Source organism: Micropterus dolomieu, linkage group LG10, assembly GCF_021292245.1.
Source record: "Micropterus dolomieu isolate WLL.071019.BEF.003 ecotype Adirondacks linkage group LG10, ASM2129224v1, whole genome shotgun sequence".
Taxonomy (NCBI): domain Eukaryota; kingdom Metazoa; phylum Chordata; class Actinopteri; order Centrarchiformes; family Centrarchidae; genus Micropterus; species Micropterus dolomieu.
Genome location: NC_060159.1, coordinates 20,994,793 through 21,022,542, shown reverse-complemented (window position 1 = coordinate 21,022,542; position 27,750 = coordinate 20,994,793). Strand labels below are relative to the sequence as shown.

The window sequence follows — 27,750 nt, the reverse complement described above, 5'->3', positions numbered from 1 at the left end:
AGCAATCAGACTTTTTTAAAACTTTTAAGAGGTCAGACACAAACTGAAGATATTAATGGTTCTCATTTGCGCTCCCTTACACCACATGCTTTCAGTATTTTTCAGCTCACCGTGTAATAACTGCGTCAGCACACTGAAGTGCCAGGGGCTCAGATCTTTGTAGCTAATGAGCGGGCCCCCTTTAACATCCATATCTCTTTCAGTGTGTCAGAGAAGGGAGGAATAGAGAGGTACAACATTATTCTTCCTGCCCACAAGCCGGAAAGCCCTAGTCATTTCTTTTCTGTTTGTGCTCAGATCACTCGCTTTTGTGCCAAGTAGACTTCATGCATACAACACAGCAGTGAACCAAAAGTTTAGATCAGCACAACTGCAAAGCTTTCTCTGTTCAGACTGTTTAAATGTACTTCATTTTAGCTGCTAAGCCTTTCAGGTAAGCACAGCCCTGCAGCTACACACTGATCTTTGGAAAAATATGCGCTGTAGTGGTCAGCAGCATGTGTATACTGTAGGCAACATTCTCCAAGATCCCCCCGGATATGTTGCTACTGTGGTTCATTAAAAAGCTCTGTCAGAAATAGACACCAGAGTAGCCTAAACTGGTCTCTGCATTTGCTTAGCCTGAGGAAGTATCTCATGTATATTTAAACTGTTATATAGTTGGCTTGTGACGTACAGCAGATTTGTAGCTATTCAGAATCATTTATAAAGCTTTTTAATGATCGTGTCATCAAGAATTACTTAAAACGTTTTAATTTTCACCAAGCAGACTGTCTCTCTCTCTGCATTTTTCAGACAGATGTGAGATAATAGTGTGAATAATAATGGTGCTTTCCTTTCTGTATGCCCATCCTACTGTTATTCATTCCTTCACACCATTGTGTGCTTGTTTGCGCATTTCTCCTTCTCTCTCCTCGGCCCTCCTGTTCCTTTAAACACATTTTTATATTCCCGTCCCCACTCTGTGCTCTTCTAAATGTATTATTTGTCTTTTTCCTGCAGATCAACATCCTGTTGAATTTCAGTGCAGGGGAGGACTGCCCCTGTCCCGAGGAGATCCAGGACGAACTCAACTCCTTCCATGAAGAACTGCGACTGCACTGTGGTACAGTCCAACTGCTTAATTCTTTTGGTTCATAGATGTTCATTATTTGTGAGGCCCAGTGAAGGTATTTTCTCACACAAACTGATTCTTCTTGACCATTGACTAAATTTTTTTTTTTTTAAATCACAGTCACTCATCATAAAGTATGCCTTTTGAAGTGGAGTGACTGAAAAGTCACATTAACCTTCGCTTGATCTGATAACTTCTGATAACAGAAATAATAAAACACCAACATATTGGTGTCTTAATATACTACACTTAGCCCCTTTTACCATACTTGCACCACTTGTACCTGGCCAGCACCACTTGATACAAAACATTGAAATTCTGAGCGTCTAACAGGAATGTGTTTCCCGTTGCAGGAATTCCCGTGGAGGAGGACGAGGAAGAGCAGGACACATCGATAAAAGGCCGTCTTCTCGCTTTACTCTACAAGATCAAGGGTCCGCCCCATAAGACAGAGGAGGAACCCACAGAGAAGGAACAGGCTGCTCCAAGTAAGTTACACCAAAGAGGACAATGGTCTATCTAATCTGGAAGTGTTTTTGTTGGTAGATGAACTTTCTAAACACCTCATAGCACAGCCTTTTTGTGAAATTGTAACTCACTCAGATGCACTGTTAATCTAAGAGATTATCGAATAAATAGTAAGAAAATGAGAACAAAATTTAAACAAAAAAGAACAGATTAATCTCTGAAGTATTAAGTCATTTCAGAAATGGCAAACCCTTGACAGAAGGGCACTGGCAAACCACATTAAAGCATTCAACATTTCAACAAGTCTAACATTTTATTAAGGAGAGGTAAAAATCACCATGAACCTATATCTGTAAACCTTTTTCAACCGACATCAGAGGATACTTGGATCCAAATTTCATACGATGATGCTGGTAGAAGTGGAAGAATAACTTTCACCAATTCAACTTTCATCTCAGTGCTACAATATCTATTCATCAATATACATCAATAACTATTAAATATCTATAGGTTTGCAGGAAAGGGAATGAGCCAGAACGTGTTCTGAAAATCTAAAATGTTTGATCTACCTTCAATACCAAATATCTCATTGATACTGGAAACCTTGAAATAGGTACAGATCTATACATCATAAAAGATACAGAACCAGACCCTGCCTGGCCACTAGTTTAACAAGTTCTTTGCTTCAACCTTGGATCAGTGGTTTCAAAATTATTTTCTGCTGCCCTTTGCTGGAAGCATGGCTATGTTCTATTTCAAATAATAGAAGACTAATGGACAGCCACTGCAAGACTCTCTGCTATAAATTTTAATGCTATACTCACGCCTCCCACACCTACCTTGCATTATTGAAAAGCTTTATGAGTGGATAGATGATGTGATTCAACATGACTGATATATGATAGACGCTGGTTCCTTTGTACTTCACATTAAGATCATATTGAAGTAGGCATAGTTAATGATGGCTGCTTCTCTTCCAGTCCATTATGCTGTCATTTGTTAAGTATGTAAATGTTATCTCAATATTTTGTCTTTAAATTTTAGTATTATGCATCTTAGTGTGCAATCTGAAAAACACCAAAATCAATCAAACCAAATGATAGGTTTGATAGTTTAAGGTTACATTTTTTTTAGTAATGCCAGCTTAATGTTTGGTTTGCAGTGAAAATGCATTTGCTCAGCTATGCACAGCTATGAAACTTAAAAGTTTTATTTATAAATGACTGTGTGTGGTCATTTGCAGATTAGCTTGCAGGGAGGATAGTTTTCTGTGTTTGTGATGACTCCCATGTGAGCAACTGTTAGCAACGATGCAGAGCAGATGTGAATCTGCGAGACATTCACCTTCAGGGCAGCTGCCTCCCTTCCTCTCTCGTCTCTCATTAGGATTCTGCTCGAATCTGACCCTTTTGTTTGCTACAGATGTTTGACTTAAATACTCAAAGTTCAGCGAAAGCTTTGGAATAACAATGTTATCATTTGGAGAGGTGCAGCGTTTGGCTACAGCCTCTACATTTATCACTACAGGTCACTGAGTTCTTATGTAGTTGTGCCTTGTTTTATCATTGCCTGTATGTAAGACTAAAGTTTTGTGAGACTTGATGAAGTTTCAAATAATCACCCACACTTTACTCTTTTTTTTGTAAACACAACATTTATTCGAATACCTGCATTTTGACTAAAACAATGGATCTTCTAATCTTCAAGTTTTGCTCAGTGTTGTCAGTGTTAAGTCTTGTTGAGAAAGGGCATTGCAGTATTATTGATTGTATTGCGTTTTGCATTGGTGAGAAGAGGGTTATTGTATGTTTACACAGTTAGAAAGTGATTGTGGGTACAGTGCTTGAGATTTACAGCCTCGTACACATAGCATCCAAAAATCCCAGTTCGATATGTGCACACCATGGATAGAAATTACCACAGTTATGATGCTAATTGTTGTGTCAAATACTAAATCGAATTTGTATGTTGTTAATTTGCTCTATTCAGGCTTTTTTCTAATTGTGACACATCACACATACCAAATGACAAACTACATAACCAGATTCAAGCCAGATATTACCTCAAAGTACACTGTTAATACTGTAATCAGTGTAGCTGCATAAACTGAAACTTTACGGTAAGGTCATGTGGTCAAATTACAATAGTAGCAGCATAACCCAACCTACAGACTACACAAAAAGGATCAAACGAAATGTTTTACTTATCATTCCGCCTTTGCACTATTGTCGTACCTCTTGAGCTTCTTACTGGATGCTCTTCACGTGGGTGATACATACATTTTAGCGTCACCAACCTTTCAGAAACATTACGCGATTATTTCAGATTATACTACCAAATGCCTCAAAAAACTGTAAATGTAATAATCACAGCCAGCGAGCTGCCTGAGGCTTCAGCAAATCATCAAAATGTGACTTTAAAGTTTTTAACTCAATGCTGAGAGTGCCAGATCATGCTTTATGACTTGAATTGTGATTTATCTATAGTATGCATAAACACAAGAGGACTACAAGCCCTTGTAAGCATAGTGGCAAAGAGAACAATTGAGAACAGAATTACTCTGCTGTCTTCTGTTTTTTTTACCCCCTACAAATGTCCAATGAGTTCCAGTGTATAAGAAATGGCAGAATGATGCAGTTGAAAATTTCCTTCTAGAGAATTACTTAATAATGACAATGTTTCTGCTAGATGAGTCTGTTTTGAAGAACAAAAAATAGCTGCCAAATACGTTTATAGGCTCATCATAATTGGAATTGAATCCAGTGGCAGCACAACAGCACTTTCTTTGCTACGTTAGGATCGCACTATTTGTTCAGTGGTGGTCAAATGTGGCGGCACAATTAGCCTTTGATAGAAAAGCTCCACTAACTTTACTACCTCTGCACCATTATTCACTGTGTGGATGTTGAATTCTCACTTCTCCAGCCAACCTGAAGGAGCTGATCTCCCAGACCATAACCAGCTGGGCTCAGGAGTCTCACATCCAGGACCCAGAGCTGGTTAGAGTGATGTTCAGCCTGCTAAGGAGGCAGTATGACGGCATCGGCGAGCTGCTCCGGGCTATGAAAAAATCCTACACCATCAGTGCCGCGTCTGTGCAGGATGCTGTTAACCTGTTGGTATCTCTTGGTCAGATAAGGTCTCTCCTGTCAGTACGCATGGGCAAGGAGGAGGAGAAACTCATGATTGATGGCCTCGGGTAAGAAAATACGTTGCAATAAACGCAGTGACGTCTTTATAACGCAATGTAAATTGTAATGTAAAGATATAATGGTTGATGATAGCTAGGCCTATTACGCATTGTTCGTCAGTGCACATTGTTACTTACAGTACATTTTCATCATCAGGCAGTATTTCCACTGTATTGTATACCGCCTCAAAACTGTAATATATCAATTAGCATAAATTACTTTCACAAACCGCTTTCTTGTGTTCCCAGTGACATCATGAACAACAAGGTTTTCTACCAACATCCTAACCTAATGAGAGTGCTGGGCATGCATGAGACTGTCATGCAGGTCATGGTCAACGTACTGGGAGGAGACAAGTCACAGGTAGGAAGTCGTGACTACTTTCTTTTATTAGTTGTGGTCAACACAACCCAGTGATGTCAAGTTGTTACTGTCATGAAAGTAAATAGTGGACAAACCATCTCAACTCAAGGTCTACTTATAAGCTTAAAATAAAATAAAAATGTCACATTTGTGTATTCAGGGAAGATTCACTGAGAGGAAGCCTTTCCTTGCAGGAATGCACTGATCACAGTTCACACAGTTACACATTTACACCTGGGGTTAAGGGCCTTGCTCAGGGGCACCTCAGTGGTGGTAATGAGGGAGGGGTTGGTCACTTTGAAATCTATTAAAATTCAGATTTTGTAACTGGGACTATTTGATTGAAAAGTCCTCACAGAAGCTAAACTTTTGTATGCTTAATAGGTTGTTTAGTGATCTCAGGAAAACAAATTTAATCCTAAGAAATCAAAGTAAGCCAAGATCAACAACCTAATACCCAGAAAAGCCACAAGGGTAATGGAGAGGGCAGGAGGGCATGAGAGGGGTGAGATGGAGGCCTCTAAAGCCTGTCCATTTTGGGCAGTGCTGACAGAAGCTGGAAGAGATGGTTGTGATTTAATGTCATGGCAAGTGCCAAGTATGAATTGAACCTCAGACAGAAAGACCTCAGGGAGACATTCAGGCCTTCACATCTGACTCTGGCAGTCTGATCACGCAGTCTCAGACATAAATTCCAGACCAGTTTACTGCCACTTGATCTGTGCACTTCACTTACTGTGGCCATATAAAGTGGCAGTACCACAGCTTGTAAATGTATATCAGGTTTGCAGTGTTTACTCATTGATTATCTCAAATGTTGTTTTAGTCATGGCATGATATAATATCAAACCATCATATAGTTGGGTAATAGATTTTTATAGTCACGTCTTTGCCCACAATATGAAGGATAACAAGAAATTTTATAACATATAATCAAGGTGTAAAATAAACACACTACATAATAAAAACTAAGAATAAGTTTGCTATTTTTCAACCAAGACTTTTAATAAAAATGTTATTCCCAGTCATGCACAGCGTTACTACTGAGTAACTTTTCACAAGGCTTAAACACATTTTAAAAGGTAAAATTGCTTTGACTGCTGACTGAACACTTAGGGCGACTAGTCTGATGAGTGTGATTTTCTGTGTAAAGGGCATATTTGCAGAGTAATTTGCTAAAGGTAAGATGATGATTTCCCTCCCGTCTGGTACCTATCCACTCCCCTGCCAGTTTACTTTCATCTCTGGTTTGGACAAAAATTACTTCACTCATAGATTTATGCTCAGACTGAACCTTAGACTGAACCCACACTGGAACTTAGAAAAATGAGAATGACAGAGGTAACAGCATCATATGCAAAAGGACTTGAAGGTCAAATTATTTTCAGTTGTTTTGTTCTGAACAGAAAATACATTTTATTTATTGACTACATTTTAAGCTTATCAGAGCCTCTGCATCCTCCAGACATATCAAAATAGATTAAAATCCAACTCCTTTGAGGTAAGGCTAGATATAATCCCCGTCAGGTTGGCTCACACAGTATATATTGGAGAATATTTAAGAGTTTCAGATTAGCAATAAAACCTGATGATCTGAAACTCCAAAAACTATGCTGCTGTCTGTATCAAACAGAAATAGGAGAATCAGGCCTGGGAATATCTGAAGATGATTGGAATGAGATGGAAATCCAGGCTGAGACTACTAACTCCAGGTCCTGGAGAGAGATCTGTTGGAAGAACATACATTTTGTAACTACAACATTCAAATGTAGTCAAAGTTACCAGGGACAGGATGAATTCTGGAGGCAGTGTGGCAGAAAAAAATGACAGTCTTTTTCATATTTTTGGGGCTTGCCCTTTAATGTTTTCGTATTGGCAAGAGATTGCTGAAGATTGCTTTTATGTCACATTATATCTGGGCAAACTCCCAGACAAACTCATGACTCAGGATTAATATCACTTTAAATACTCTTGGCATCTAGCAAGAAAGCTATCACACGGAAATGGCTGTAGCCAAACCCCTCCAACCAAGGACAACTGGACTGCTACTGTCAACAAAATAAATTACAATATGATCAATATGTAAAATACTGTAAAAAGAATAGACTATATACAGTATAAGTGTCTATGTAACCCGTTACGTTTATACCCAATACATTTTTCCAGTAAAAGTATGTTGCCCATGTCAGCATAGGGCTGGGTGATATGGCCAATAATGTTATCATGATAAAAAATTTCATATTATTTGATATCAATAATTATTACAATAAATGTAAAATCATTATTTCTTTCCAGTTTAATGGCTGATTTTTTTCCTGAGTGAAAGTTGAAGAAACCAGATGCTTAATTGTGGTTTTAAACTTTTCTTTATGGTCAGAACATGACACTTGATGCCAAACAGTGGGTCGCTTAAGAAATCTGAGATAAAACATTCTAATTGTGATCAAATCTATATATATATCTATATATGCATGAGTAAAATTAAGTAAAACGTTTTTTTCTGTCCCTTTTTGTCAACAAAATAAATGTAAACAAATAAGTCCTAATTTGGTGGTGATTCAAATTAATTAAATCAAACATTTATCGAACATTTGTTATATTGTTATTGAGGAAAATTATATTGCGATAATTGTCATTATTGTTTTATTGCCCAGCCATATGTCAACCCTTTATTTTTGCCTTAAAAATGTCATTAAAAATGAAGGGTCTGCTTTGACTTGTTGTTCACAGGAGATTGCCTTCCCCAAGATGGTGGCCAGCTGTTGTCGTTTCTTGTGCTACTTCTGTCGCATTAGCCGCCAGAACCAGAAAGCCATGTTTGACCACCTGAGCTACCTGCTGGAGAACAGCAGTGTCGGGCTGGGTAAGTATTGGTTGACTTGATAAAATGAGACTGAGTCTACTCTCCTGTTATCTACTGACAGTTGCCATGCCGCATTTTCAATTACAGTTAATGTATATCATTCTGAGAGAGGAAGACGCAGGTTTAAAAATTACAGATATGAAGGATGAGCAGAAGGTACTGAAGAAAAAGATGACTCACTGGATAAGAGGGTGAGACAATGTTAGAAGGTATAGTGGAAGAAATAAATATTGAAATAAATAAGTTAAAGGAATTCTTTGAGCTTATGAATTAAAAGTATTTACCATGCTGTAGGAAGTACAAAAATGTCCTTTTGCTTATCGCCCACATTATGCCAGTGTATCAGTTTGAGTGAAAGGGGCAGAGAAGGAGGCAGCTGATAGAGAGAGAAGAATGGCAGAGAGGAATGCAGGAAAATGAGGTACGAGGGTTATTTAGGCATGCAGGGCAGGACTGATGAGTCACTGGGCTCCGGCTGCTGTACACTAAAGCTCCTACGCGTGAAAATGGAGATACTCACATGGTGTGGAGAGAACAGATGAATACAAACACACCAGTTTGTTATTACTAACGTTTGATATTTGCTTACTCATCAGTCACATATGGCATTGTGAAGGTGTTGGTAGACATGCCAAGACGAATTGTCCCAGTTGAAAAGTTTGTCTGCATGAATAAATATATCCAACGAAGGTTAAAGTCAAGGGGCAACTGGACTTGGTTGAAGATACTGGAAGACGTTTCGTCCCTCATCCAAAGGATGAGGATTGGATGAGGGACGAAACGTCTTCCAGTATCTTCAACCAAGTCCAGTTGCCCCTTGACTTTAACCTTTGTTGGATAACTATGACCTGGATGACTGAGAATCTTCATAAACATCATGAATAAATATAAACCAATTACTGACATACTGTTTTAACAGTGTGCACAATTACTTTCTGACTAGGTGCCCAATGGGAATGTGACCTTTTATGTGGGATGGGAGTGTTCCTGCACACAGTCCTATAAGATTCATTAACTTGAATGTAGGAATATCTGTGCAACATCAAAGTGTTTCTGTGACTGTTGCAAAATAATTATTTAATACGTTGCTTACTAAAAAATGCATTGATTACAATATTAATGGTTTGTAGCATTGTAGTAGCTTGTAGACACAGATGTCCATTAAATGTGATGCAGTTAATTTATGAAACTTCCATACATTATTATGTATGAAGTATATTTTTATAATTGTTACTGAAAAGTTTCATTGTTTCCAACTTTAATTAAGTGTCAAATTTTACTAAAGTAATATAGTACTTTTAGTAAATGTTCTGCTGAGAATCTGCTGGTTTTGTAACAGCTGGAAATAATATATTGTTTTCCTTTTAACAAGCAGAATTTCGCTGTACATTATAATTGCATGTTTGCATAAGTGATAATTTTTTTTATTTATTCATAGTGTTTGAATAATATTCAAACAGTATTGTGTGACATTTGTTATAAGAAATCAGTCTTTAAAGGTCAGATATTGACTGATCTCACACTGAAACACTACCTGCTGCTCTGAACTATAAGAGATGGAATATCACAATAGCATATGTAGAAAGACTGCCCCCTGTTGTTTAGTATAGAACAAATGTGGAGATTGCTGGTAACACTGTGTGTGTGTGTGTGTGTGTGTGTTTAGCCTCTGAAGCTATGCGGGGCTCCACCCCATTGGATGTTGCAGCATCTTCAGTGATGGACAACAACGGCCTGGCTCTGGCCCTGGAGGAACCTGATCTGGAGAAGGTTTGTTATTTCAGCATAAAAGTGAAAACATGTTTGACTGCAAATAAATGATTGAGGCTGGCTGCTGTAATTACACTATTGTTGATCCTAAAAACATTATATTATATATTATTATAACTTGTGAATGCAGTAAAAAAATTGCAGCTCAGAATACACTGTAATAAAGCCATAAAGAAGTGTACCTAGGGCTGGGCAATAAAACAATAATGATAATTATCGCAATATAATTTTCAATATCAATATAATAAATGTTCAATATATCAATAAATATTTGGTTTAATTCCTTTGAATCACCAACAAATTAGCACTTAATTTTTCTAATAAAATATTTATTTTGTTGAGGAAAAGGGACTGAAAAAAGATTTACTAATCATATTTGTTAAAGGTTTTTTTTATCATAATAGTTTTGAACTTTCTCCCTCAGATTTGTTAAGTGATCCACTGTTTGGCATCAAGTGTGTGTCCCATTCTGACCATAAAGAAAAGTTTAACCACATATTTAACCATATGGCTTCTTCAATTTTTACTCATGAGCAAAAATCAGCCTTTAAACTTGAAAGAAATAAAGATTTGACATATATCGTGATAATTATTGATATCGAATGATATGAAATGTTTTTTATCGTGAAAACATTTTTGGGGGTGGGGGCGAAATGTGTTTATTCTGTTTAGTATGAGTAGTTTGATGAATTTTATATAGGGTAAGTGCACTGAAACATTCTCAAGTGCAAAATGATCAGCAAATTCTTTTTCATTATTTAGAGCTGAGATTAACTTATTATTAAAACTCCTTGCTGCTGACTTAGGGTGAAAGTAAGCCAGATAGAAATAGAAACCTTATGCCACCCAGAAATGAAGTGGGATTTTGTGCCGTGTCAATAAGCTAGCTCAGCAAATGCTTTCAAGCTGTCACTGTTACTGACTCTGACAGTCAAAAAGACAGTGTCCCCAGGAGTCAAACAGAAGTGTGTGTGTGTGCGAGGTTTGTCTGGTGTGAGAGATGGGATATCAAAAAAGCAAAACAATGGAAGGGGAATTATTATTACCATGTTGTTGAAATGTGCTATACACATAAACTTGCCTTGCCGTGTGTGTGTGTAGGTGGTGACATACCTGGCAGGCTGCGGTCTTCAGAGTTGTGCCATGCTAGTTGCAAAAGGTTACCCAGACCTTGGCTGGAACCCTATAGAAGGAGAGCGTTACCTGTCCTTCTTGAGATTCGCCGTCTTCTGCAATGGTATATCAACTTTCATACTGAGCTCATGGAGTAAATGATGTAAATGTTGCCCTTTAATGAGATTGTGTGGACTGTTCACATGGTGTGTTCTTAAGTTGTCCAAATTTTGTTTATATCATGTTCTTTATGACGGCAGCGATCAACAGCTGTTGTGTTGTTTTGTTGTTCTGGAATTGTTCCTGAGGTCTGTGTGAATCCATCTTTGTGAGTGGTCTGTATACACACCTGGTAAGAAGTAGAAATAGAAATGTTAGTCCACCTTCCCTGAATAAAAAAATAAAATAATGCTTTAGGAGAAGCAATAAACCTGACTTCCAGGATTTATGTCCTCTAGCTGACTCTGGCCTGTCCTATTTGGGGATTATTTAAATCATCACCCATAGATGCCTGTTCATTACCCTGCTGTATTTGTAAACCAGGTGAGAGTGTGGAGGAAAATGCCAACGTGGTGGTGAAGCTGCTGATCAGACGTCCAGAGTGTTTCGGCCCCGCCCTGAGGGGAGAGGGAGGTCAAGGTCTGCTGGCCGCCATGAAGGAGGCCATCAAGATCTCTGAGGATCCTGCCCTGGACCTGCCTGCTGGACTTCCTGCTGGGTAATAATCTACACCAGTTTCTTAGATTATTTAGTTCTAGTTAGGGTTGAAAAACTTGCGAATCAGCGTTTACACAGCATGAGACACACACAAAAAAAAAACACAACTCAAAAAAAAGTGTCTCGAAAACAGTCACAAGTGTTAAAGTCTCCCGTCGTCTATGTCGAGTCTTGTTGAGCCTGTAAGTATTGGTGCCTGCCTGCTCACATAATTATGCAAAGGCTGTAATCAGGCAAAAAGGCAATCATTATGTATAACATAGTGGCCTTTAAGAAATCATGTATGTAAGAAACATTGTTATAAATATTCACAAAATTGCCCATCTATCACTCCACTGATGCACATTTCCTTCTCAAATTCCCTTGCAGAATCTGAGTGTACGGTTCCCAATTTATTTTCAGTTCTACAGAGGTTTGCACAAAATATGTTGTCACAGTGACAGTGTGATGTGTGTTTCAGGTCTGGTGATGAAGAAGGAGAAATTATTCACATGGGTAACGCCATCATGTCCTTCTACTCAGCTCTCATTGACCTGCTGGGACGCTGTGCTCCAGAGATGCATGTGAGATTCCACATGAGAAATAACCACAGACTGTATATAAAGATGGACACATGACAGCTCCCCAAAAGTAAAGCCTAAACATCTTGATCGCCCCCTGGTGGATTGCTGCAGTATAGGTCATAAACCCTGCCCGCTCCATGTTAGCAGATTGGACATGGTCCAAATGTTAGTACACGATCATTAAATTTTTACCAAAGATGGTCATTAGTCTTAATCTGAGCCCTGCTCAACTTTCAATCAGCCGAGTGTATGGCCGGGACCTCGATATGTATATATATCGATTGCTCCAAATGACGTCACCAGTGCAAGCTGATCTGTATCCAGGATATTTTGGCTTCATTTTTGTACAGTAGGGGGAAGTGGAGACGCCTCGTCCATCTTTAAGTCTATTGTGTATTGTATAATTGTGTTTCTCATACACATTCATCAAATGTTGCTGTCATATGCCTACTAAATGCTTTTTCATCATGCTTACTTTCATGTTAGCAAGATCCTCTACACAATAACAGAGAGCGCTGAATGAAGTAGTGAGTTGAATATTTCCTATTTTTATCTCTCACAGCTCATCAATGCGGGCAAAGGTGAGGCGCTACGTATCCGGGCCATCTTGCGATCGTTGGTTCCCACTACAGACCTGGTGGGCATCATCAGCATCCCCCTTAAAATGCCTGTGGTTAATAAAGGTATGTTGATCTTGGTGGTTGTTGTTTTATTTGTTTGCTACCTAAAGTCTTGCATACAGATGTTAAAAAGCAGCAGATAAACATTAATAAATGAAGGTGAACCACGTGCTGCAACAAAAACAATCAGCGTAAAGCTGAAAATTATTGGAGGAAACTAATAGCAACCAAAAGTGATTCAGAAAAGCAGAAAATGGTCTTTGGAACTGGCCTCACACACAGCACATTTGAACTGTGCATACAAACACAAGCTACAGTATATCAAAATCAGTTTTTCTCTGCTGCCAAATCTAACATATCACAAATTTACTACCTAGAAATAAAAAATAAAGAAGGTTATTTTGGTTGGCATGTAGCTATGGGAAATCACGCTGCCAGAAAAAAGCAACTAAAATAATTTCAAAGCTCCACACTTTGAAAATCATTAAGCTCTGCCAGCTGGAGATAGTAGGACTGTGTCATAACAGCCAGGCTTCATTCAGGAGTGGAAATCTGTTTACTTCTCTCTCTGTGTTTCTGCTGTGAACAGTGTGTTTCTAGTACCTTATGCAGTTTGTGCTTCGCTTAAAAATGTTATTGTGTAGGTATAATCTTACAGAAAAAGCTTGTCTCAGCAGGAATCGCACCAGAAAATTAACTTCGTATCCAATTTTCTTTGTGACATTTTCTAATAAGAAAGCAAGCTGTCTTAAATGACTGAACACACAAGGTTTTGCTTTTGTATTACATTTCCACAGCTTATCATCAATGGAATTACTTTTACCTCAAAAGACCCATGATGCTCTTTCCCACTATTTATCTTGTTTGTTTCTACATAATTTGGTCGTAAATTATGTATCATTCGATACTTTAATTAAAGATCAGCTTTTGTTATTTGTTTTTCTTCGTCCCTCTTTTCCCTCCCTTTCCTTTTTATTTAACTTTTTTCTTCTGCTTCTCCAAAACCCAAAAGATCTTGTAGATAATGTCCTTCTAAATCCACTTAATTAGTATTAATACTAATACTAGTAGTAGTAATTAGTAGTACTTAATTAGGTATACTAGAAAAAGTCAGATTAAATAGAAAAAAAAGAAATACAATGTTTACAAAGTGTACATTTCGATAACAACGGCACATTAACCTGAAATGTTTAACCTTTAGATGGCACAGTGACAGAGCCCGACATGTCAGCCTGTTTCTGTCCGGACCACAAGGCCCCCATGGTGCTCTTCCTGGATCGAGTCTACGGCATCGAGGACCAGAGCTTCCTTCTCCAGATGTTGGAGGTCGGCTTCCTGCCTGACCTCCAAGCCTCTGCATCTCTGGACACAGTGAGTGAGAGAAAACCCAAATAACTTTCATCATACATCCCCTAGCAAACCTTCACCTTCAAACTCCAAGTTTGTGAATCACTAGGTACCAAAACGTTTGTATGTCTTTCTTAAAAGATTACATTTTAGTCTTTTTAGCCTGTTATTGCACAAAGTAAAAGGACTAGCTGCTAGCAGGTGTAATATTATATTCATCATCTTCTCTATCTCTGTTCCTATGACATTTCTAACTGAATTTGTGTTTCTGTCACAAGTTTAGTTTGGGTTTCCAGTTTGCTCATTCGATGTGTGAAAAATGCAGATAATTTGGGGCAAACATGAACACTGATTCCTCTGTGCTGCAATCAGAACAAAGCCTTGTCATGACGGCCTCCAAGTTGGCAGAAACATTAATGTAATTATTGCTTACAAAAACTGGATTAAACATCTGCTGATAAGACTGAGAAATGTGATCGGTATTTAAATTGTCATATTTGTCTTGTACTTGGGAATATAACATTTTACCATTTTATCCTCAGTCACATTTATTTACATAAAAATCAGCTGAATTAGTTTAAAACTGATGACAGTCCATTTCCAATTTCAGCATTAAATTATCTGATTTAACAGGTACCTTTTACTTAAATGTCCCCTAAGGAGTTTTCTGACCACTATAGAACAATGGTTTTATGAATGGGTCCTCGTTTTGTTTGTGTTGTGCATGAGGACACTGGCAGTGCAATTCACAGCCTGCCAATGGTTTAACAGTACTCCATTGATTTTCAAGGTAACGTGCCAAAAAACATAGCAATGTGCCAACCAAGATAGTGAGGAAGAAGTCTCGTAAATGTGAATGTAAACTGCATTTTAATTCATTCAGGAAATGCATTCAACAAGTTTGTTAGACCTCAGGGAGTTTTAGTGAGAAACTTCACAGGGCTCTTTTAGGATGTCCAGAGCTTCTGTTAAAACATTCTCTACCTAACAGGCAGAATGTTATTCATAGAAAGTCATTTTAAAATGAAAGACATGTTTTGAAAGACTTTCTATTCAGTCAGTGCCCTACTATTATAAACTATTCCTGACAACAGGGGAATTTTAGTTTTTTCAGCTCCACTCATTTTGCTTTGTTTCTACCCAGGAACCACATTTTTTTGCTTCTGCCAGGAGCCTATAGTCACTCCAATTTTCTCTTAATCCTGAAATGGGGACACTATACTTTGCCGTACACCCTTCAGATACATGTATTGTTCCCTGTCCCGCAGGAGGTTTTGAGCACCACTGAGACTGCACTGGCCATGAACAGGTACATCGGCTCGGCCCTGCTGCCTCTGCTGACCCGCTGTGCAGCTCTGTTTGCCAGCACAGAGCACTACGCACAGCTGATTGACTCCACGCTGCACACTATCTACCGGCTGTCTAAAGGCCGCTCACTCACAAAAGCCCAAAGGGACGCCATCGAGGAGTGTCTGCTGGCTATCTGCAAGTAAGGCCTGTCGAGTTTGGTTCACACTTAGCTGAGAAATGTTTGTCTAAGGCTTTTGTGCAACACATATTGAACAGCCCTCTGTTCTGCTTTAGTGAGTATGTTCACCACAAATCACAAACTGCAGGAAACAATAACATTAAGTTCATTAAGTCAAGTTTTGGCTTTATTACATTTACACAGTGAAAGCAGATAAACTTGTTTGTTTTTTTGGAATTCATACTATTTCTTTTAAATGTGTGTTTATTTGGTCTAATAAATTGGCATGCGTTTTTATAGCACATAGCACTTGGCACCACTAGACTAAGACTAATACTGCTGTACTATCTGAATAATTATCAGTTTACCTCTACTGGTGCCAATTTTATTATCAGCAACATAATCCTTCAATGACAGCCTACGTGGTATGAAAGCCACAGTAGGCACTGTTGGAGAAACTAGCAAGAGACTGCTAAAAAGTATCCAAACGAAAATAATTCGCACCGCACAATTAGTGCGGTGTATATATATATATATATATATATATATATATATATATGTGTGTATATATATATGTATATCTACTCCCTGTTTTTTTTGTGATATCTAGGGAGTCTCTTCTCACTGCTACTGTATTTTTATGCTAAGATAATTCAATTCTTATATTTCACAGGCATCTGCGTCCCTCTATGATGCAGCAGCTGCTCAGACGGCTGGTGTTCGACGTTCCCATGCTCTCGGAATACTGCATAATTCCTCTCCGGGTGAGACACTGGACACAGTTTCTTGTCACTACTGTGCTTGATTTATTAGTTAGGAGAGTTGTGGGATAATTATAACAAGCAATCAGAGGCATCTCGTATTTCATAACCCATTTAACCTCCTCACTTGCTGTGTGTTTGAACGCCCAGGTAACATTAGGTATTATGTATGAAACCCTATATACTGTACATAGTAAATACAGCATAGTATAATGTATAACTTAAACTCAAATTGTTGTGTTTTCTTGTATCTCTGATCTCTAGCTTCTGACCAACCACTATGAGCAGAACTGGAAGTACTACTGCATGCCTTCTGGTATGGGCAGCTTTGGAATGGCCTCCGAGGAAGAGCTCCTCCTAACAAAGAAACTCTTCTGGGGAATCTTCGACTCCCTTTCTCACAAGGTACTACCAGAAACCATGTTTATAGAATATTCATTAAGATACGTTGACAGCATGTGCACAGACCAAGAAATTATTTAGGATTTTTGGACCCTGTAATAACTCTCTGTATTTTCTTGATCTATTCTTCTTGATCATTTTCTGTCTCTGAGAATAGAACAGGACAAGTGTCGGAGAGAAGACAATATTTTCCTTAAATGCATGTCAGTTGCATAACAAACCGTTTAGTAGTCTGTTCGCTCTCATAGTTGTGTTTGCTCTCATGCTGTTTTAAAAATATATTCTGTTTTCAGAAAATCATGAGTTTTGCATGAGTGTTGCTGTCATAAGAGAAAAGTCCCCGGTAGTCAGACGTAGTGAAGTGAAAGCTCAATGAAGTGGTTATGAGCAGTGCAGCTGAGGCGAAACCAAAACAGATGAATCATTTATCAGACAGTGACAGGCCATTGCTTGGTGCAGACTTTCATTTTACCTCTTTCCCTGACTTTTCTCTGCTCAATCTGTCCATTTAATAGCTAAGCAGACATGTCCTCATTGCAGCGAAAATGGTGTGGGGGGAGGGAGTTTGTAACCATCCTTTCTGCTGTATCTGTCTCTTCTGTAGAAGTATGATGCCGAACTTTTCAAAATGGCAATGTCATGCTTGTGTGCCATTGCTGGAGCCTTGCCTCCAGACTTTGTGGATGCCAGTCCTGGAGCAACACTGGAGAAACAGGCACCAATGGACGCACAGGGCAACTTTGATCCCAAACCCATCAACACTACCAAGTTAGTGGTCTGAAAATGCACTCCTGGAGTGTTTATCTGCTCAATAAGCAGGGAACATTGATTTTGTAATGACAATAAATATATAAACATTATCTCCACCTTCTAGTATCTCCCTTCCTGAAAAACTTGAGTACATCGCCAACAAATATGCAGAGCATTCCCATGACAAGTGGTCCTCAGAGAAGGTTAGTTCCTGTCCACGTGGTTTCAATGTTTTCATCCCTCATGCTGACATTTCATTTATGCCATCTCTCATATAAAATAGATGCACATGGAAGGCTCAGTACAAATTGCTGAGAAATACAAATTTTATTTTAATGTTATTTTGCATCGTGTGGTACAGTCACATGCTCACAGTATACTAGTATGTATACTACTAGGTTTAAAAACCTGAAATGCAGAGGTACTAAGTGGCCTACAAAAAACTGTTTTTGCAGGTGTCAGCAGGCTGGAAACATGGAGACAGTGTGGATGAGCAGGCCAAATCCCATCCACTGCTGAAGCCTTACAAAGCGCTGAGTGAGAAGGTACATGCACACTGGTACACACAGAGCTGCTGAGTTTTAGTTGTAAAAAAAGAACCTTGCTCGGTGGCAAAGCTGTTAAGATGTGAAATAATGGTGTTGGTTGCATTAATGGATCACAAATTTATTTTTGCCAAATTGAAACTTGTCAAAAATAAATATCTGTGGTTTTATTTTCTCTAAGGAAGGCAAGTTTTTTTACTGACAAAGTAAATCAAAATATGATTGAAAAGGCCATTAATTCACACATTTTTGCATGCCAAACTATTCATTAACATGACACTCCAGTAGGAAAATAACCCAGAAATGGTACTTTATTCTCATCATGTTGACTGGCCCTAATACTTCGTTGTAGATGTGTTTGTCTGACTTGTATAAACATTTTTACCTGTGTTGAACTGTCACATCTGGTGGGGACACAGTCCTGCGCAGGATGTTAAGTCAAGAAGTGACTGCCAGATTTTTGTGTGTGTTCAATACGAAGGAGAGAGAAACATACCGCTGGCCAGTGAGGGAGTCATTGAAGAGCATGCTGGCTATGGGCTGGAACATTGAGAGGACCAAGGAGGGAGAAGCCATGTTCCAACAACGAGAGAGCGAAAAACAACGAAAGACCTCTGAGTCTCAGGTAATAACCTGATGTATCCCACTTAGTGGGATAATACTGCAAACTCATCACGATTAGACAATAATGCCGTCACAAATGTTTCCTTGTAATTACTATCTCACTAACTGATATAATTCAGAAGACTCTCCTATTTTAAAGTTGTCTTTGTCCTCTGTTTTCCATAGCCTCAGCTTTTATTGTGGTGTTTTTGAACTATCTTTGGCAGAGATGATTTATAATGGGGCCCCATTTTAAAAAATTAAGTGGGAAGACCACTCCCAGGGAAGCAGCAAAAACAATTTTACACAGCAAATAAGCTAATGGCTTGTATCAGTAATGATATCGGCTTGCTTCATTTATCATAGAAATGCTTTTTTTCACATTTCATTAAAGTTATCTTGCAACATAAATACTGAAACGCATGAATGATGTCTTGGAATAAGTAGCTGCTTTAGTTTTAAGGAAGTGCCGTAGACAGCTCCACTTTCAAGTGTTAAAAAGCTATAATATATATGTGTCATGAAGGGCATCATGATGGCATTTTGTTACTTTGAGAGTTTATATTTTTTAACTACAAAGTGAGTGGTAATATGTATACTGTGACATAATATGTATACCATGAACAGGCAATGACTTTCAGTTAGCTGAGTGTGATATAACTCTCAAAGGGACAGCAGAGTATGATTGAAACTATAAACTAGAGCAGTAGTTCCCAAACTGGGATCCACGCCCCTCTTAGGGGCGCCCAAAGCTATATCTGTTTTGAGGTTGTCAAAAAATCTTTGATTTGCACATTTTTTAAAAATCGCGATAACACACTAGATAATTTATACAAAGGTCTGTATACATTTTTTTTCCTCACTTAAAATAGTAGGCAGACTACTTAGTAGTAGGGCTGTAATGGTTTTGAAGACCAAAATCGCGACACATAAATCCATGATCTTGTGTCGCAGATCGAAGACACAGAAACGCGACACACCCGCTCATTGGACTGTTGAGCTCTCATTAAGACAGAGCAACTGTGACGGCGGCGGCTGGTGGGGGGTGGGCTCGGTAGCGGTGTAAATTGTAGGCTATTTGTATTAACAGTAGGTTATTGTAGGTCATTTTCCACCTTATAGTTTAGTGTTTATTTACTTGAATCTGCTCCTCTGCTCCGCTCCCCACACTCTCACACACCTAGCCTGCACCTCTGGTCTCTCACGGCAACACACCGGCTTGGTCTGCCTCTTTCTGTCTCTCTCTCCCTGCATGTGTCTCAGCTGACTTTCTCCATCAGCAGTACGTTTCATTAAGTCGCCCTGTTTAATAAATTCACCTGTGATTCAGTTTTCAAGTGTGTCGCATGTGGATCGAAACTGAAACTTAACGTTAGTGAGCGACATCTGCAGTGGTGCATTCATTGTCGCTCTGTCATGTAACATTTCCTTGTCGTCTGTTAACGTAATACCAGATGACCTCTCCCTCACCGTTTCTCTGCAAAATGCTAAAGTGGTTTACTAAATATACTTTGGCAGGTGCAACTATACCTGTCCGGCCCGGCCAAGTACAGTATATGTTGAAAGCACTTAAGTTAGCGCAAGCTGTAGGCCTATATTTTGTAAATATTACACCTTATAAACCCCTTTTCTTGGTATTAAACAATACCAAGAAACAAAACACCAGGAGACTGTTGGTGAAGGCCAACCAAGAGCTGGCATTGATTTACACAGAGCCATGGAGGTGTCATTTGACTCAATTTGTTCGCTATTAGTAAGTAATTACATAATATTTTTCTGTTTGCGTGTTTTGTCAGCTGTTGGGGGGGCTCAGCTTTTCTTAGATAAAAGTAGGGGGGGCGCCAAGGAAAAAAGGTTGGGAACCACTGAACTAAATCATATTCCAGGAAAGAGCTACCCAAATGTTTGAAACTGCAAATGTAAAAGCTTTGAGATAGATAGCAGTCGTCAGGTGTATTGTGTCAGTCAGCGAAAGGTAGTGAAGTATTTGCCGATTTAAAGGGAATAACTGCAAATATGGTCTTGTATTTGTCTCTTTTTGACTTTGTAGGTTAATGGATTCAGTCCTCCAATGGACTTGCACAATGTCACCTTGTCTAGAGAGTTACAGGTTGGTTTTTATTTGAATGACTTTTTATTGTCGTTATAATCATAATATACTAACTGTAGAATGAGTTATTACATATGCACTGCAAACTGGGAATTGTCTTTATAACACAAAAGCACGGTAGCACTTTATAATAACTACACACTATAAAGCATTAGTTAAGCATTAGTAAATAAGGAATTCATCATTTATAAAGCATTGTTCTTACGTTAATACACATTAGTAAGTCATTTATAAACATAGTTATACATGTTGTATTCTTTATTAATAAGCTCATCTATAATATGCTTAATAATTGTATTTTCTTACTTCATATATGATCAGTTCACTATTTATAAATTTAGTATTATTTTAATGACAAACCATTTATGTATGAGTTGTTAATGGTTCGTAAGATCATTTGGAAAGTTTAAGAAAATGATTACATAACTGCCTGTTTTTTGATACTTTCCCGAGAAAGAATATAAACAATCTCAGCATAACTCTACCAGTGGCAAAGCCCAAAGGATGCTACTGAGACTACCCAAAAGATGCCCCGGCTAACTTTACAGGATAAAAGCCTCACTGTTACAGGCCTGGTACCGTTTCTCTGAACTCCTCATCAAAACTCCAACATCTGCTCTTCCAGAGATCTGCTGTGATGGGACCAGCAAAGGGTTGCTTGGATGGTCCATTGAAAGACACCAATCTCCCCAGTGCTTTGATCAACCGCTAACTTGACATGACACGTAGTTATTTAGAAATGGTCTAATAGTGCATGTTCATAGATGTTTTATGACACTTAATAATACTGCAATTCATGATTAATTCTGGTAGTTACTAATGGTTAGTAAAGTATTTTGTGTGAGCTCATCTAAAGTGAGGACTATCTATGTCTCCTTAACAATTTACAAATGAAATTTAAAGACAATAGATATTCTGTAAACATTTGTTAATGAAGTATTTCATGATTCATTCAGGTAGTTACAAAGCATTTACTAGTTGTTAATAAGTACTTTGTGTGAGCTCATCTAAAATGAGGACTATCTATGCCTTACAAATGATATTGTAACACACAGGAATCAGTTATCTTCTGAACAGAAAAAGGAAACGGCCACAACACAAAGGGATACAGAACATATTATTTATTACAAAATGCCTTTCACCCATTCATTTATAAAAAAACACAACAACATGAGAGACTATTGCTGCATAAACTGTACAACTGTTGATATAAAATGAACCATCTACAACCCAACCCGTTCTCATTCCCAAGTCTTCACATATGGATCAATGGTCAAGACCCTTTGTTGTCACTTTTTAACACACTTGGGAGCCCCTTAGCGTCATAGTTCAACGTACTGGGGAAAGCCCTGTAGCATAGTTTTTGAATGCTAAAGACAGGTCTAGAATATTTAACACTAGTGTAGCACTTTAGCTAACTTACCAACCTAGGTTCTGAGAAGCAGTATTGGGGTAAGAAATAGACTGTGTGTGATTAAAGAACAGTGGGCAGGTTTATTACAGAGCCTTTAACACTCTTATAGTGCACCAACCATGTTTGAAATAATCCCCACAATAAGAAGAGCTCTTTCATAAAAAAATACAATTTTAAAAAGTGTCCAGTGTCTTTCAGTTATTTGTATCTCTACCTGGGCAGGATAATGAACGTGTGGTGGATCTTTCTTATCTGTCAGTGTCCTGTAATCTGATGCGTCAGTCCTGTTGAATGGGATCCAAAGCAGCTGGCCACACCATGGTCCGATCTCATCATACAGGGTGCATCTTCTCTGGGACTCGCTGCCATCTGCATCCAGCGAAGAGTTGACCTCTAAGCTAACAACCCAGGGTCTCAAAAACCAGTCTGAAAGTATAGTGCAGAATAAATCAGATAAATCATCACAGTCAATGTTGTTCAAATAAGATCTCATCCCGTTTGTCAAAACTCAATATCATCACCCTGTTGTCTAGGGACTCTTCATAAGTTTTACATTGTTATAACGTTACCAAAGATTTATAACTTTACCAGGTAGCATTTAAGCAAGACATCACTACTATGAATTAATTAATTTTCTTAACATTACATTACATTAAATTACAACCAAAAAATACTGAACTGAGTTTACCCATTTTAGTTCCCCTTCGAGGGAACTCGAACTGCGTTGGTGACGACACTATGGGAATGCCTCTGGGCGTGGCAGGGCTGAACTATGAATGAAACTACTCCAATCCTATTGGTGTTGCTAGAACGGTAGCGTGTGACGGCGTAACCGGAGGCGTATATAAGCATGCCGGCACACAGGTGCGACTTACCAGTATCGGGTTCTTCCGTTCGGCCTAGCACTCTCTCCCCACACGTTCACCAAATGCATGGATGCAGCTCTGGCCCCGCTGAGGTTCCGGGGCATCCGCATATTGAACTACATCGACGACTGGCTCATCCTGGCCTACTCTCGGGAGTTAGCGGTTCGGCATCGAGATGTCGTCCTCGCCCACCTTCAGCGTTTGGGGCTGCAACTCAACTCAAAGAAGAGCATGCTGACGCCTGCCCAACGGACTACGTTCCTAGGGGTGGTGTGGGACTCAACGACGATGCAGGCCCACCTGTCTCCCGCACGCGTCGAGTCCATTTTGTCCTCAGTGACCAGAGTTCAGTTAGGCCGCGCCATCACTGTAAAACACTTTCAGAGGGTGTTGGGTCTCCTGGTAGCCTCCTGTCCCAAGGTCCCGTGTTGGGAGTGATCTTTCGCCGAACTATTATTTCGACAGACTCACAGGATGGGGCGCGGTCATGGACGGCCGCTTTGCGAGAGGCTCCTGGCAGGAGCATCATTTCTCCTGGCACATAAATAGCCTGGAAATGTTGGCGGTAATCAGAGCTCTGAGGAGTTTTCTGCCCGCTCTCCGCGGTTGCCACGTCCCTGTCAGAACTGACAATACGGCAGTGGTGGCCTATTTGAATCACCAGGGGGGTCTGCGCTCGCGCCCGTTATGCAAACTGGCGCATCAGATCCTCCTGTGGTCCCAGCAGAGACTGCTGTCCCTCAGAGCGATGTACGTCCCTGGGACTCAGAATCAGGGAGCAGACCTGCTGTCGAGACAGGGGCTGAGGCCCGGGGAATGGAGACTCCACCCCGAGGTGGTGGAGTTATTATGCGAAAAGTTTGGCCCCATAGACGTGGACTTGTTTGCGTCTCGAGGGACTACGCAGTGTCCCCTGTGGTTCTCCCTCTCGCCATGGATGCCATGGTGCAGACGTGGCTGAGGCTGCGTCTGTATGCTCTTCCCCCAGTTGCTCTGCCCCCGGGGGTTCTGGAGGGGGTCCGTCAGGACGGTGTCAGCCTACTGTCAGTAGCCCCGTGTCTGGCCGGCCCGAGTGTGGTTCTCGGACATAATATCGCTCCTAGAGGGCCCGCCCTTTCACCCGTGCCCCGTCCTGTGGCAGCTATGGGTCTGGCCCCTGAGGGGGGCGCAGTTCCTAGAGGCGGGCCTGACGACAGGAGCAGTTGATACGCTGCTCAGCTCCAGAGCCCCGTCCATGAGAAGGATGTACGGCCTGAAGTGGAATGTGTTAAAATGCCACCTGGTGTACAGAATGGGCGGTGGACCCAGTTACTTGCTCTGTAATTATGATACTGGAGTTCTCCAGCACCGTTTCTCCGCGGGCCTCTCCCCGTCCAGCCTCAAAGTATATGTGGCTGCCATTGCAGCATTTCACGCCCCTCTGAGTGATGGGCCCTTAGGGAGGCTTCCACTGGTCGTGCGCTTCCTCCGTGGAGCCCGGAGGATGAGACCTGTGACTCGTTCCAGGGTTCCCACCTGGGACCTGTCAGTGGTTCTCGAAGCACTGGCTGTGGCCCCCTTCGAACCCCTGGAGTCGGCTGAGGCCAAGCACCTGACCCTTAAGATGGCCTTTCTCCTCGCTATCACCTCTCTGAGGAGGGTGGGGGATCTCCAGGCACTTTCGGTGTCTCCCTGATGCCTGGAGTTTGCCCCGGGGAGGGTCAGGGCCATCCTGCACCCTTGTCCAGGCTATGTCCCTAAGGTTCCGGCCAGATTGACAGAGTCCACGGTACTGCAGGCGTTTCATCCCCCACCTTATGTGACGGCGGAGGACAGGAGACTTCATCTGCTCTGCCCTGTCAGAGGAAAGCAGACCAGTTGCTGGTGTGTTTCGGGTCCCCCAAGGCTGGGCTCCCCGCTTCTAAACACACCATCAGCAACTGGATCGTTCAGACTATTTCCCTGGCCTATCAGGTGCATGGTTTGCCTTCACCTATGGCCGTAAGGGCGCACTCTACTCGAGGCATGGCGGCTTCTAGGGCCCTCCTCGCAGGGGCGTCGCTCCAGGATTCGTGCTTATATACGCCTCTGGTTACCCCATCACACGCTACTGTTCTAGCAACACCAACAGGATTGGAGTAGTTTCATTCATAGTTCAGCCCTGCCACGCCCAGAGGCGTTCCCATAGTGTCGTCACCGACGCAGTGTCTCGTTCCCCTTCTCGGGGAACAAGGGTTACATACGTAACCCGAGACGTTCTTCCTCGGTGCGGTCTGGCGCTAAAGTGCGCACACGGCAGAGACTACTGGATGCACCAAGGGTCAAAATAGCGCTGCTTACAGTCTGTTTAAGGCCCGTATTTTTTATGTGGGCTACAGTCTATGGTAAGGAGGAGACATGGTTGAGAAGGGTGGCTTGACCAGAAACCATACTTTCACTTTTTTCCTGTGTTAAACACAAAGTCAATATTGAGTTTTTTTCTTCGGTTGCTATGGAACGCAAGTAACATTCTGTTTCAAAACGTTATTCACTAGTTTTATTTTGAAAGCGTAACCGGACGTTGCATATTTATTGTAGCTACCTTGACCGGAAGTTACATGTTTATTGTTTCTAGCTTGACCGCCAAGACGTCCAAAAACGACACTAAACGGGTGTTAAGGTGTTAACCCTGTCCGTAATAAAGCTGAGACCTAAGAAGCCTAACTGAGAATTTTTTCAATCTCATTTGTAATGTTTTGTATGGCTTAGATAGTCCTTACTTTACAGAGAAAATACTTATTAAATAATTGCCTTAAATGTTCTACATGATCATATGAACCATAGGCACATATATATGGTTTTTCATTGGAATAAAACTTTTTATCAAATACAATCATTAAGCACATCATTGATGAGCTGGTAGTGATAGATGATCTGTCTCAGAGAAACGGTACCAGGCCTGTAACAGTGTGATTTTTACCCAGTAAAGTTAGCTGGGGCATCTTTCGGGTAGTCTTAGTAGCATCCTTTGGGCTTTGCCACTGGTAGATATAGGCGTTATGCTGAGATTGTTTATATTCTTTCTCGGGAAAGTATCAAAAAACAGGCAGTTAATTTATGTCATCATTTTTTTTAAACTTTCCAAATGATGAATTATGAACCATTAACAACTCATATATATGGTTTGTTATTAAAATAATACTTCATTTATAAATAGTGAACCGATCATGTATAAAGTGTGAAAATTCAATTATTAAGCACATTATAGATGAGCTTAATAAAGAATACAACATGTATAACTATGTTTATAAATGACTTACTAATGTGTATTAACGTAAGAACAATGGTTTATAAATGATGAATTAAAAATGTACTAATAATTAACAACTGCTTCATAGTGTGTAGTTAATAAAGAATACAACATGTATAACTGTGTTTATGAATGACTTACTAATGTGTATTAATGTATGAACAATGCTTTATAAATGATGAATTCCGTATTTACTAATACTTAACTAATGCTTTATAGTGTGTAGTTATTATAAAGTGCTACCCAAAAGCACCATACAATGTTTTGGATTTGATGAACTTTTGCATTTTTACTGTTTCTGCAGGGCATGGTGGAGGTGGTTGCAGAAAATTACCACAACATCTGGGCCAAGAAGAAGAAAACCGAACTCGTTAGTAAAGGTGTGTAAATTTAAAGTTTAAAAATGCAAATAATTTGAGCTGCTGTACTTCAGACTAGTGATCTGTGTAAAATGCATTAGAAAATATTTTTGAACTTGATTTCCCAGGAGGAGGGACCCATGCACTGCTGGTTCCCTATGACACCCTGACAGCTAAAGAGAAGTACAGAGACAAGGAAAAGGCCCAGGATCTCATCAAGTTTCTGCAGATTAGTGGCTATGCCATCACAAGGTTATCCTCCTCTCACTCTCAATTTATCCTTCATTCACAAAATAAGTAAATAATTCTAAGCATAATGTCACAGTAGTTTAAAGCAATTTTCTAACCATTATTTTATTCTTTCTAATCACAATATTTGACATACTTTACTTTTGGTGATACGATGAAGGCTTTTGTGTCATTTGTGATCCTTTCATCTGACAGAGGCCTGAAGGACATGGAGCAGGACTCATCATCCATGGAGAAGCGTTTTTGCTTCAAATTCCTCAAAAGGCTGTTGAAGTATGTTGACTCCGCCCAGGAGTTCATCGCTCATCTTGGTGAGTGTGTGGCATTTTAAATACAGGTACACTAAGCACTGAGAGGGGCTTACAGTGGGTACGGAAAGTATTCAGACCCCTTTAAATTTTTCACTCTTTGTTTCATTGCAGCCATTTTCCAAAAATCAAAAAAGTTCATTTTATTTCTCAGTAATGTACACTCAGCACCCCATCTTGACAGAAAAAAACAGAAATGTAGAAATTTTTGCAAATTTATTAAAAAAGAAAAACTGAAATATCACATGGTCATAAGTATTCAGACCCTTTGCTCAGTATTTAGTAGAAGCACCCTTTTGATCTAATACAGCCATGAGTTGTTTTGGGAAAGATGCAACAAGTTTTTCACATCTGGATTTGGGTATCTTCTGCCATTCCTCCTTGCAGATCCTCTCCAGTTCTGTCAGGTTGGATGGTAAACGTTGGTGGACAGCCATTTTCAGGTCTCTCCAGAGATGCTCAATTGGGTTTAAGTCAGGGCTCTGGCTGGGCCATTCAAGAACAGCCACGGAGTTGTT

General features: G+C 39.9%; 1 protein-coding gene across 1 annotated transcript in view; it reads left to right on the top strand.

Annotated features, from left to right (window-relative positions):
* The window catches only part of ryr3 (ryanodine receptor 3), a 140,532-nt gene that overhangs the window by 79,408 nt on the left and 33,374 nt on the right, over window positions 1-27,750 (top strand). Inside the window, exons 40-61 of the mRNA XM_046061097.1 lie at window positions 1,003-1,105; window positions 1,468-1,602; window positions 4,508-4,781; window positions 5,022-5,136; window positions 7,867-7,999; window positions 9,666-9,769; window positions 10,871-11,006; window positions 11,426-11,600; window positions 12,060-12,162; window positions 12,725-12,845; window positions 13,984-14,153; window positions 15,398-15,618; window positions 16,271-16,361; window positions 16,623-16,763; window positions 17,365-17,528; window positions 17,635-17,713; window positions 17,966-18,055; window positions 18,537-18,680; window positions 20,709-20,768; window positions 26,621-26,696; window positions 26,804-26,927; window positions 27,120-27,235. Of these exons, the coding sequence (XP_045917053.1) occupies window positions 1,003-1,105; window positions 1,468-1,602; window positions 4,508-4,781; window positions 5,022-5,136; window positions 7,867-7,999; window positions 9,666-9,769; window positions 10,871-11,006; window positions 11,426-11,600; window positions 12,060-12,162; window positions 12,725-12,845; window positions 13,984-14,153; window positions 15,398-15,618; window positions 16,271-16,361; window positions 16,623-16,763; window positions 17,365-17,528; window positions 17,635-17,713; window positions 17,966-18,055; window positions 18,537-18,680; window positions 20,709-20,768; window positions 26,621-26,696; window positions 26,804-26,927; window positions 27,120-27,235 (2,875 nt within the window). The remainder of the gene's footprint in view (window positions 1-1,002; window positions 1,106-1,467; window positions 1,603-4,507; window positions 4,782-5,021; window positions 5,137-7,866; window positions 8,000-9,665; window positions 9,770-10,870; window positions 11,007-11,425; window positions 11,601-12,059; window positions 12,163-12,724; window positions 12,846-13,983; window positions 14,154-15,397; window positions 15,619-16,270; window positions 16,362-16,622; window positions 16,764-17,364; window positions 17,529-17,634; window positions 17,714-17,965; window positions 18,056-18,536; window positions 18,681-20,708; window positions 20,769-26,620; window positions 26,697-26,803; window positions 26,928-27,119; window positions 27,236-27,750) is intronic.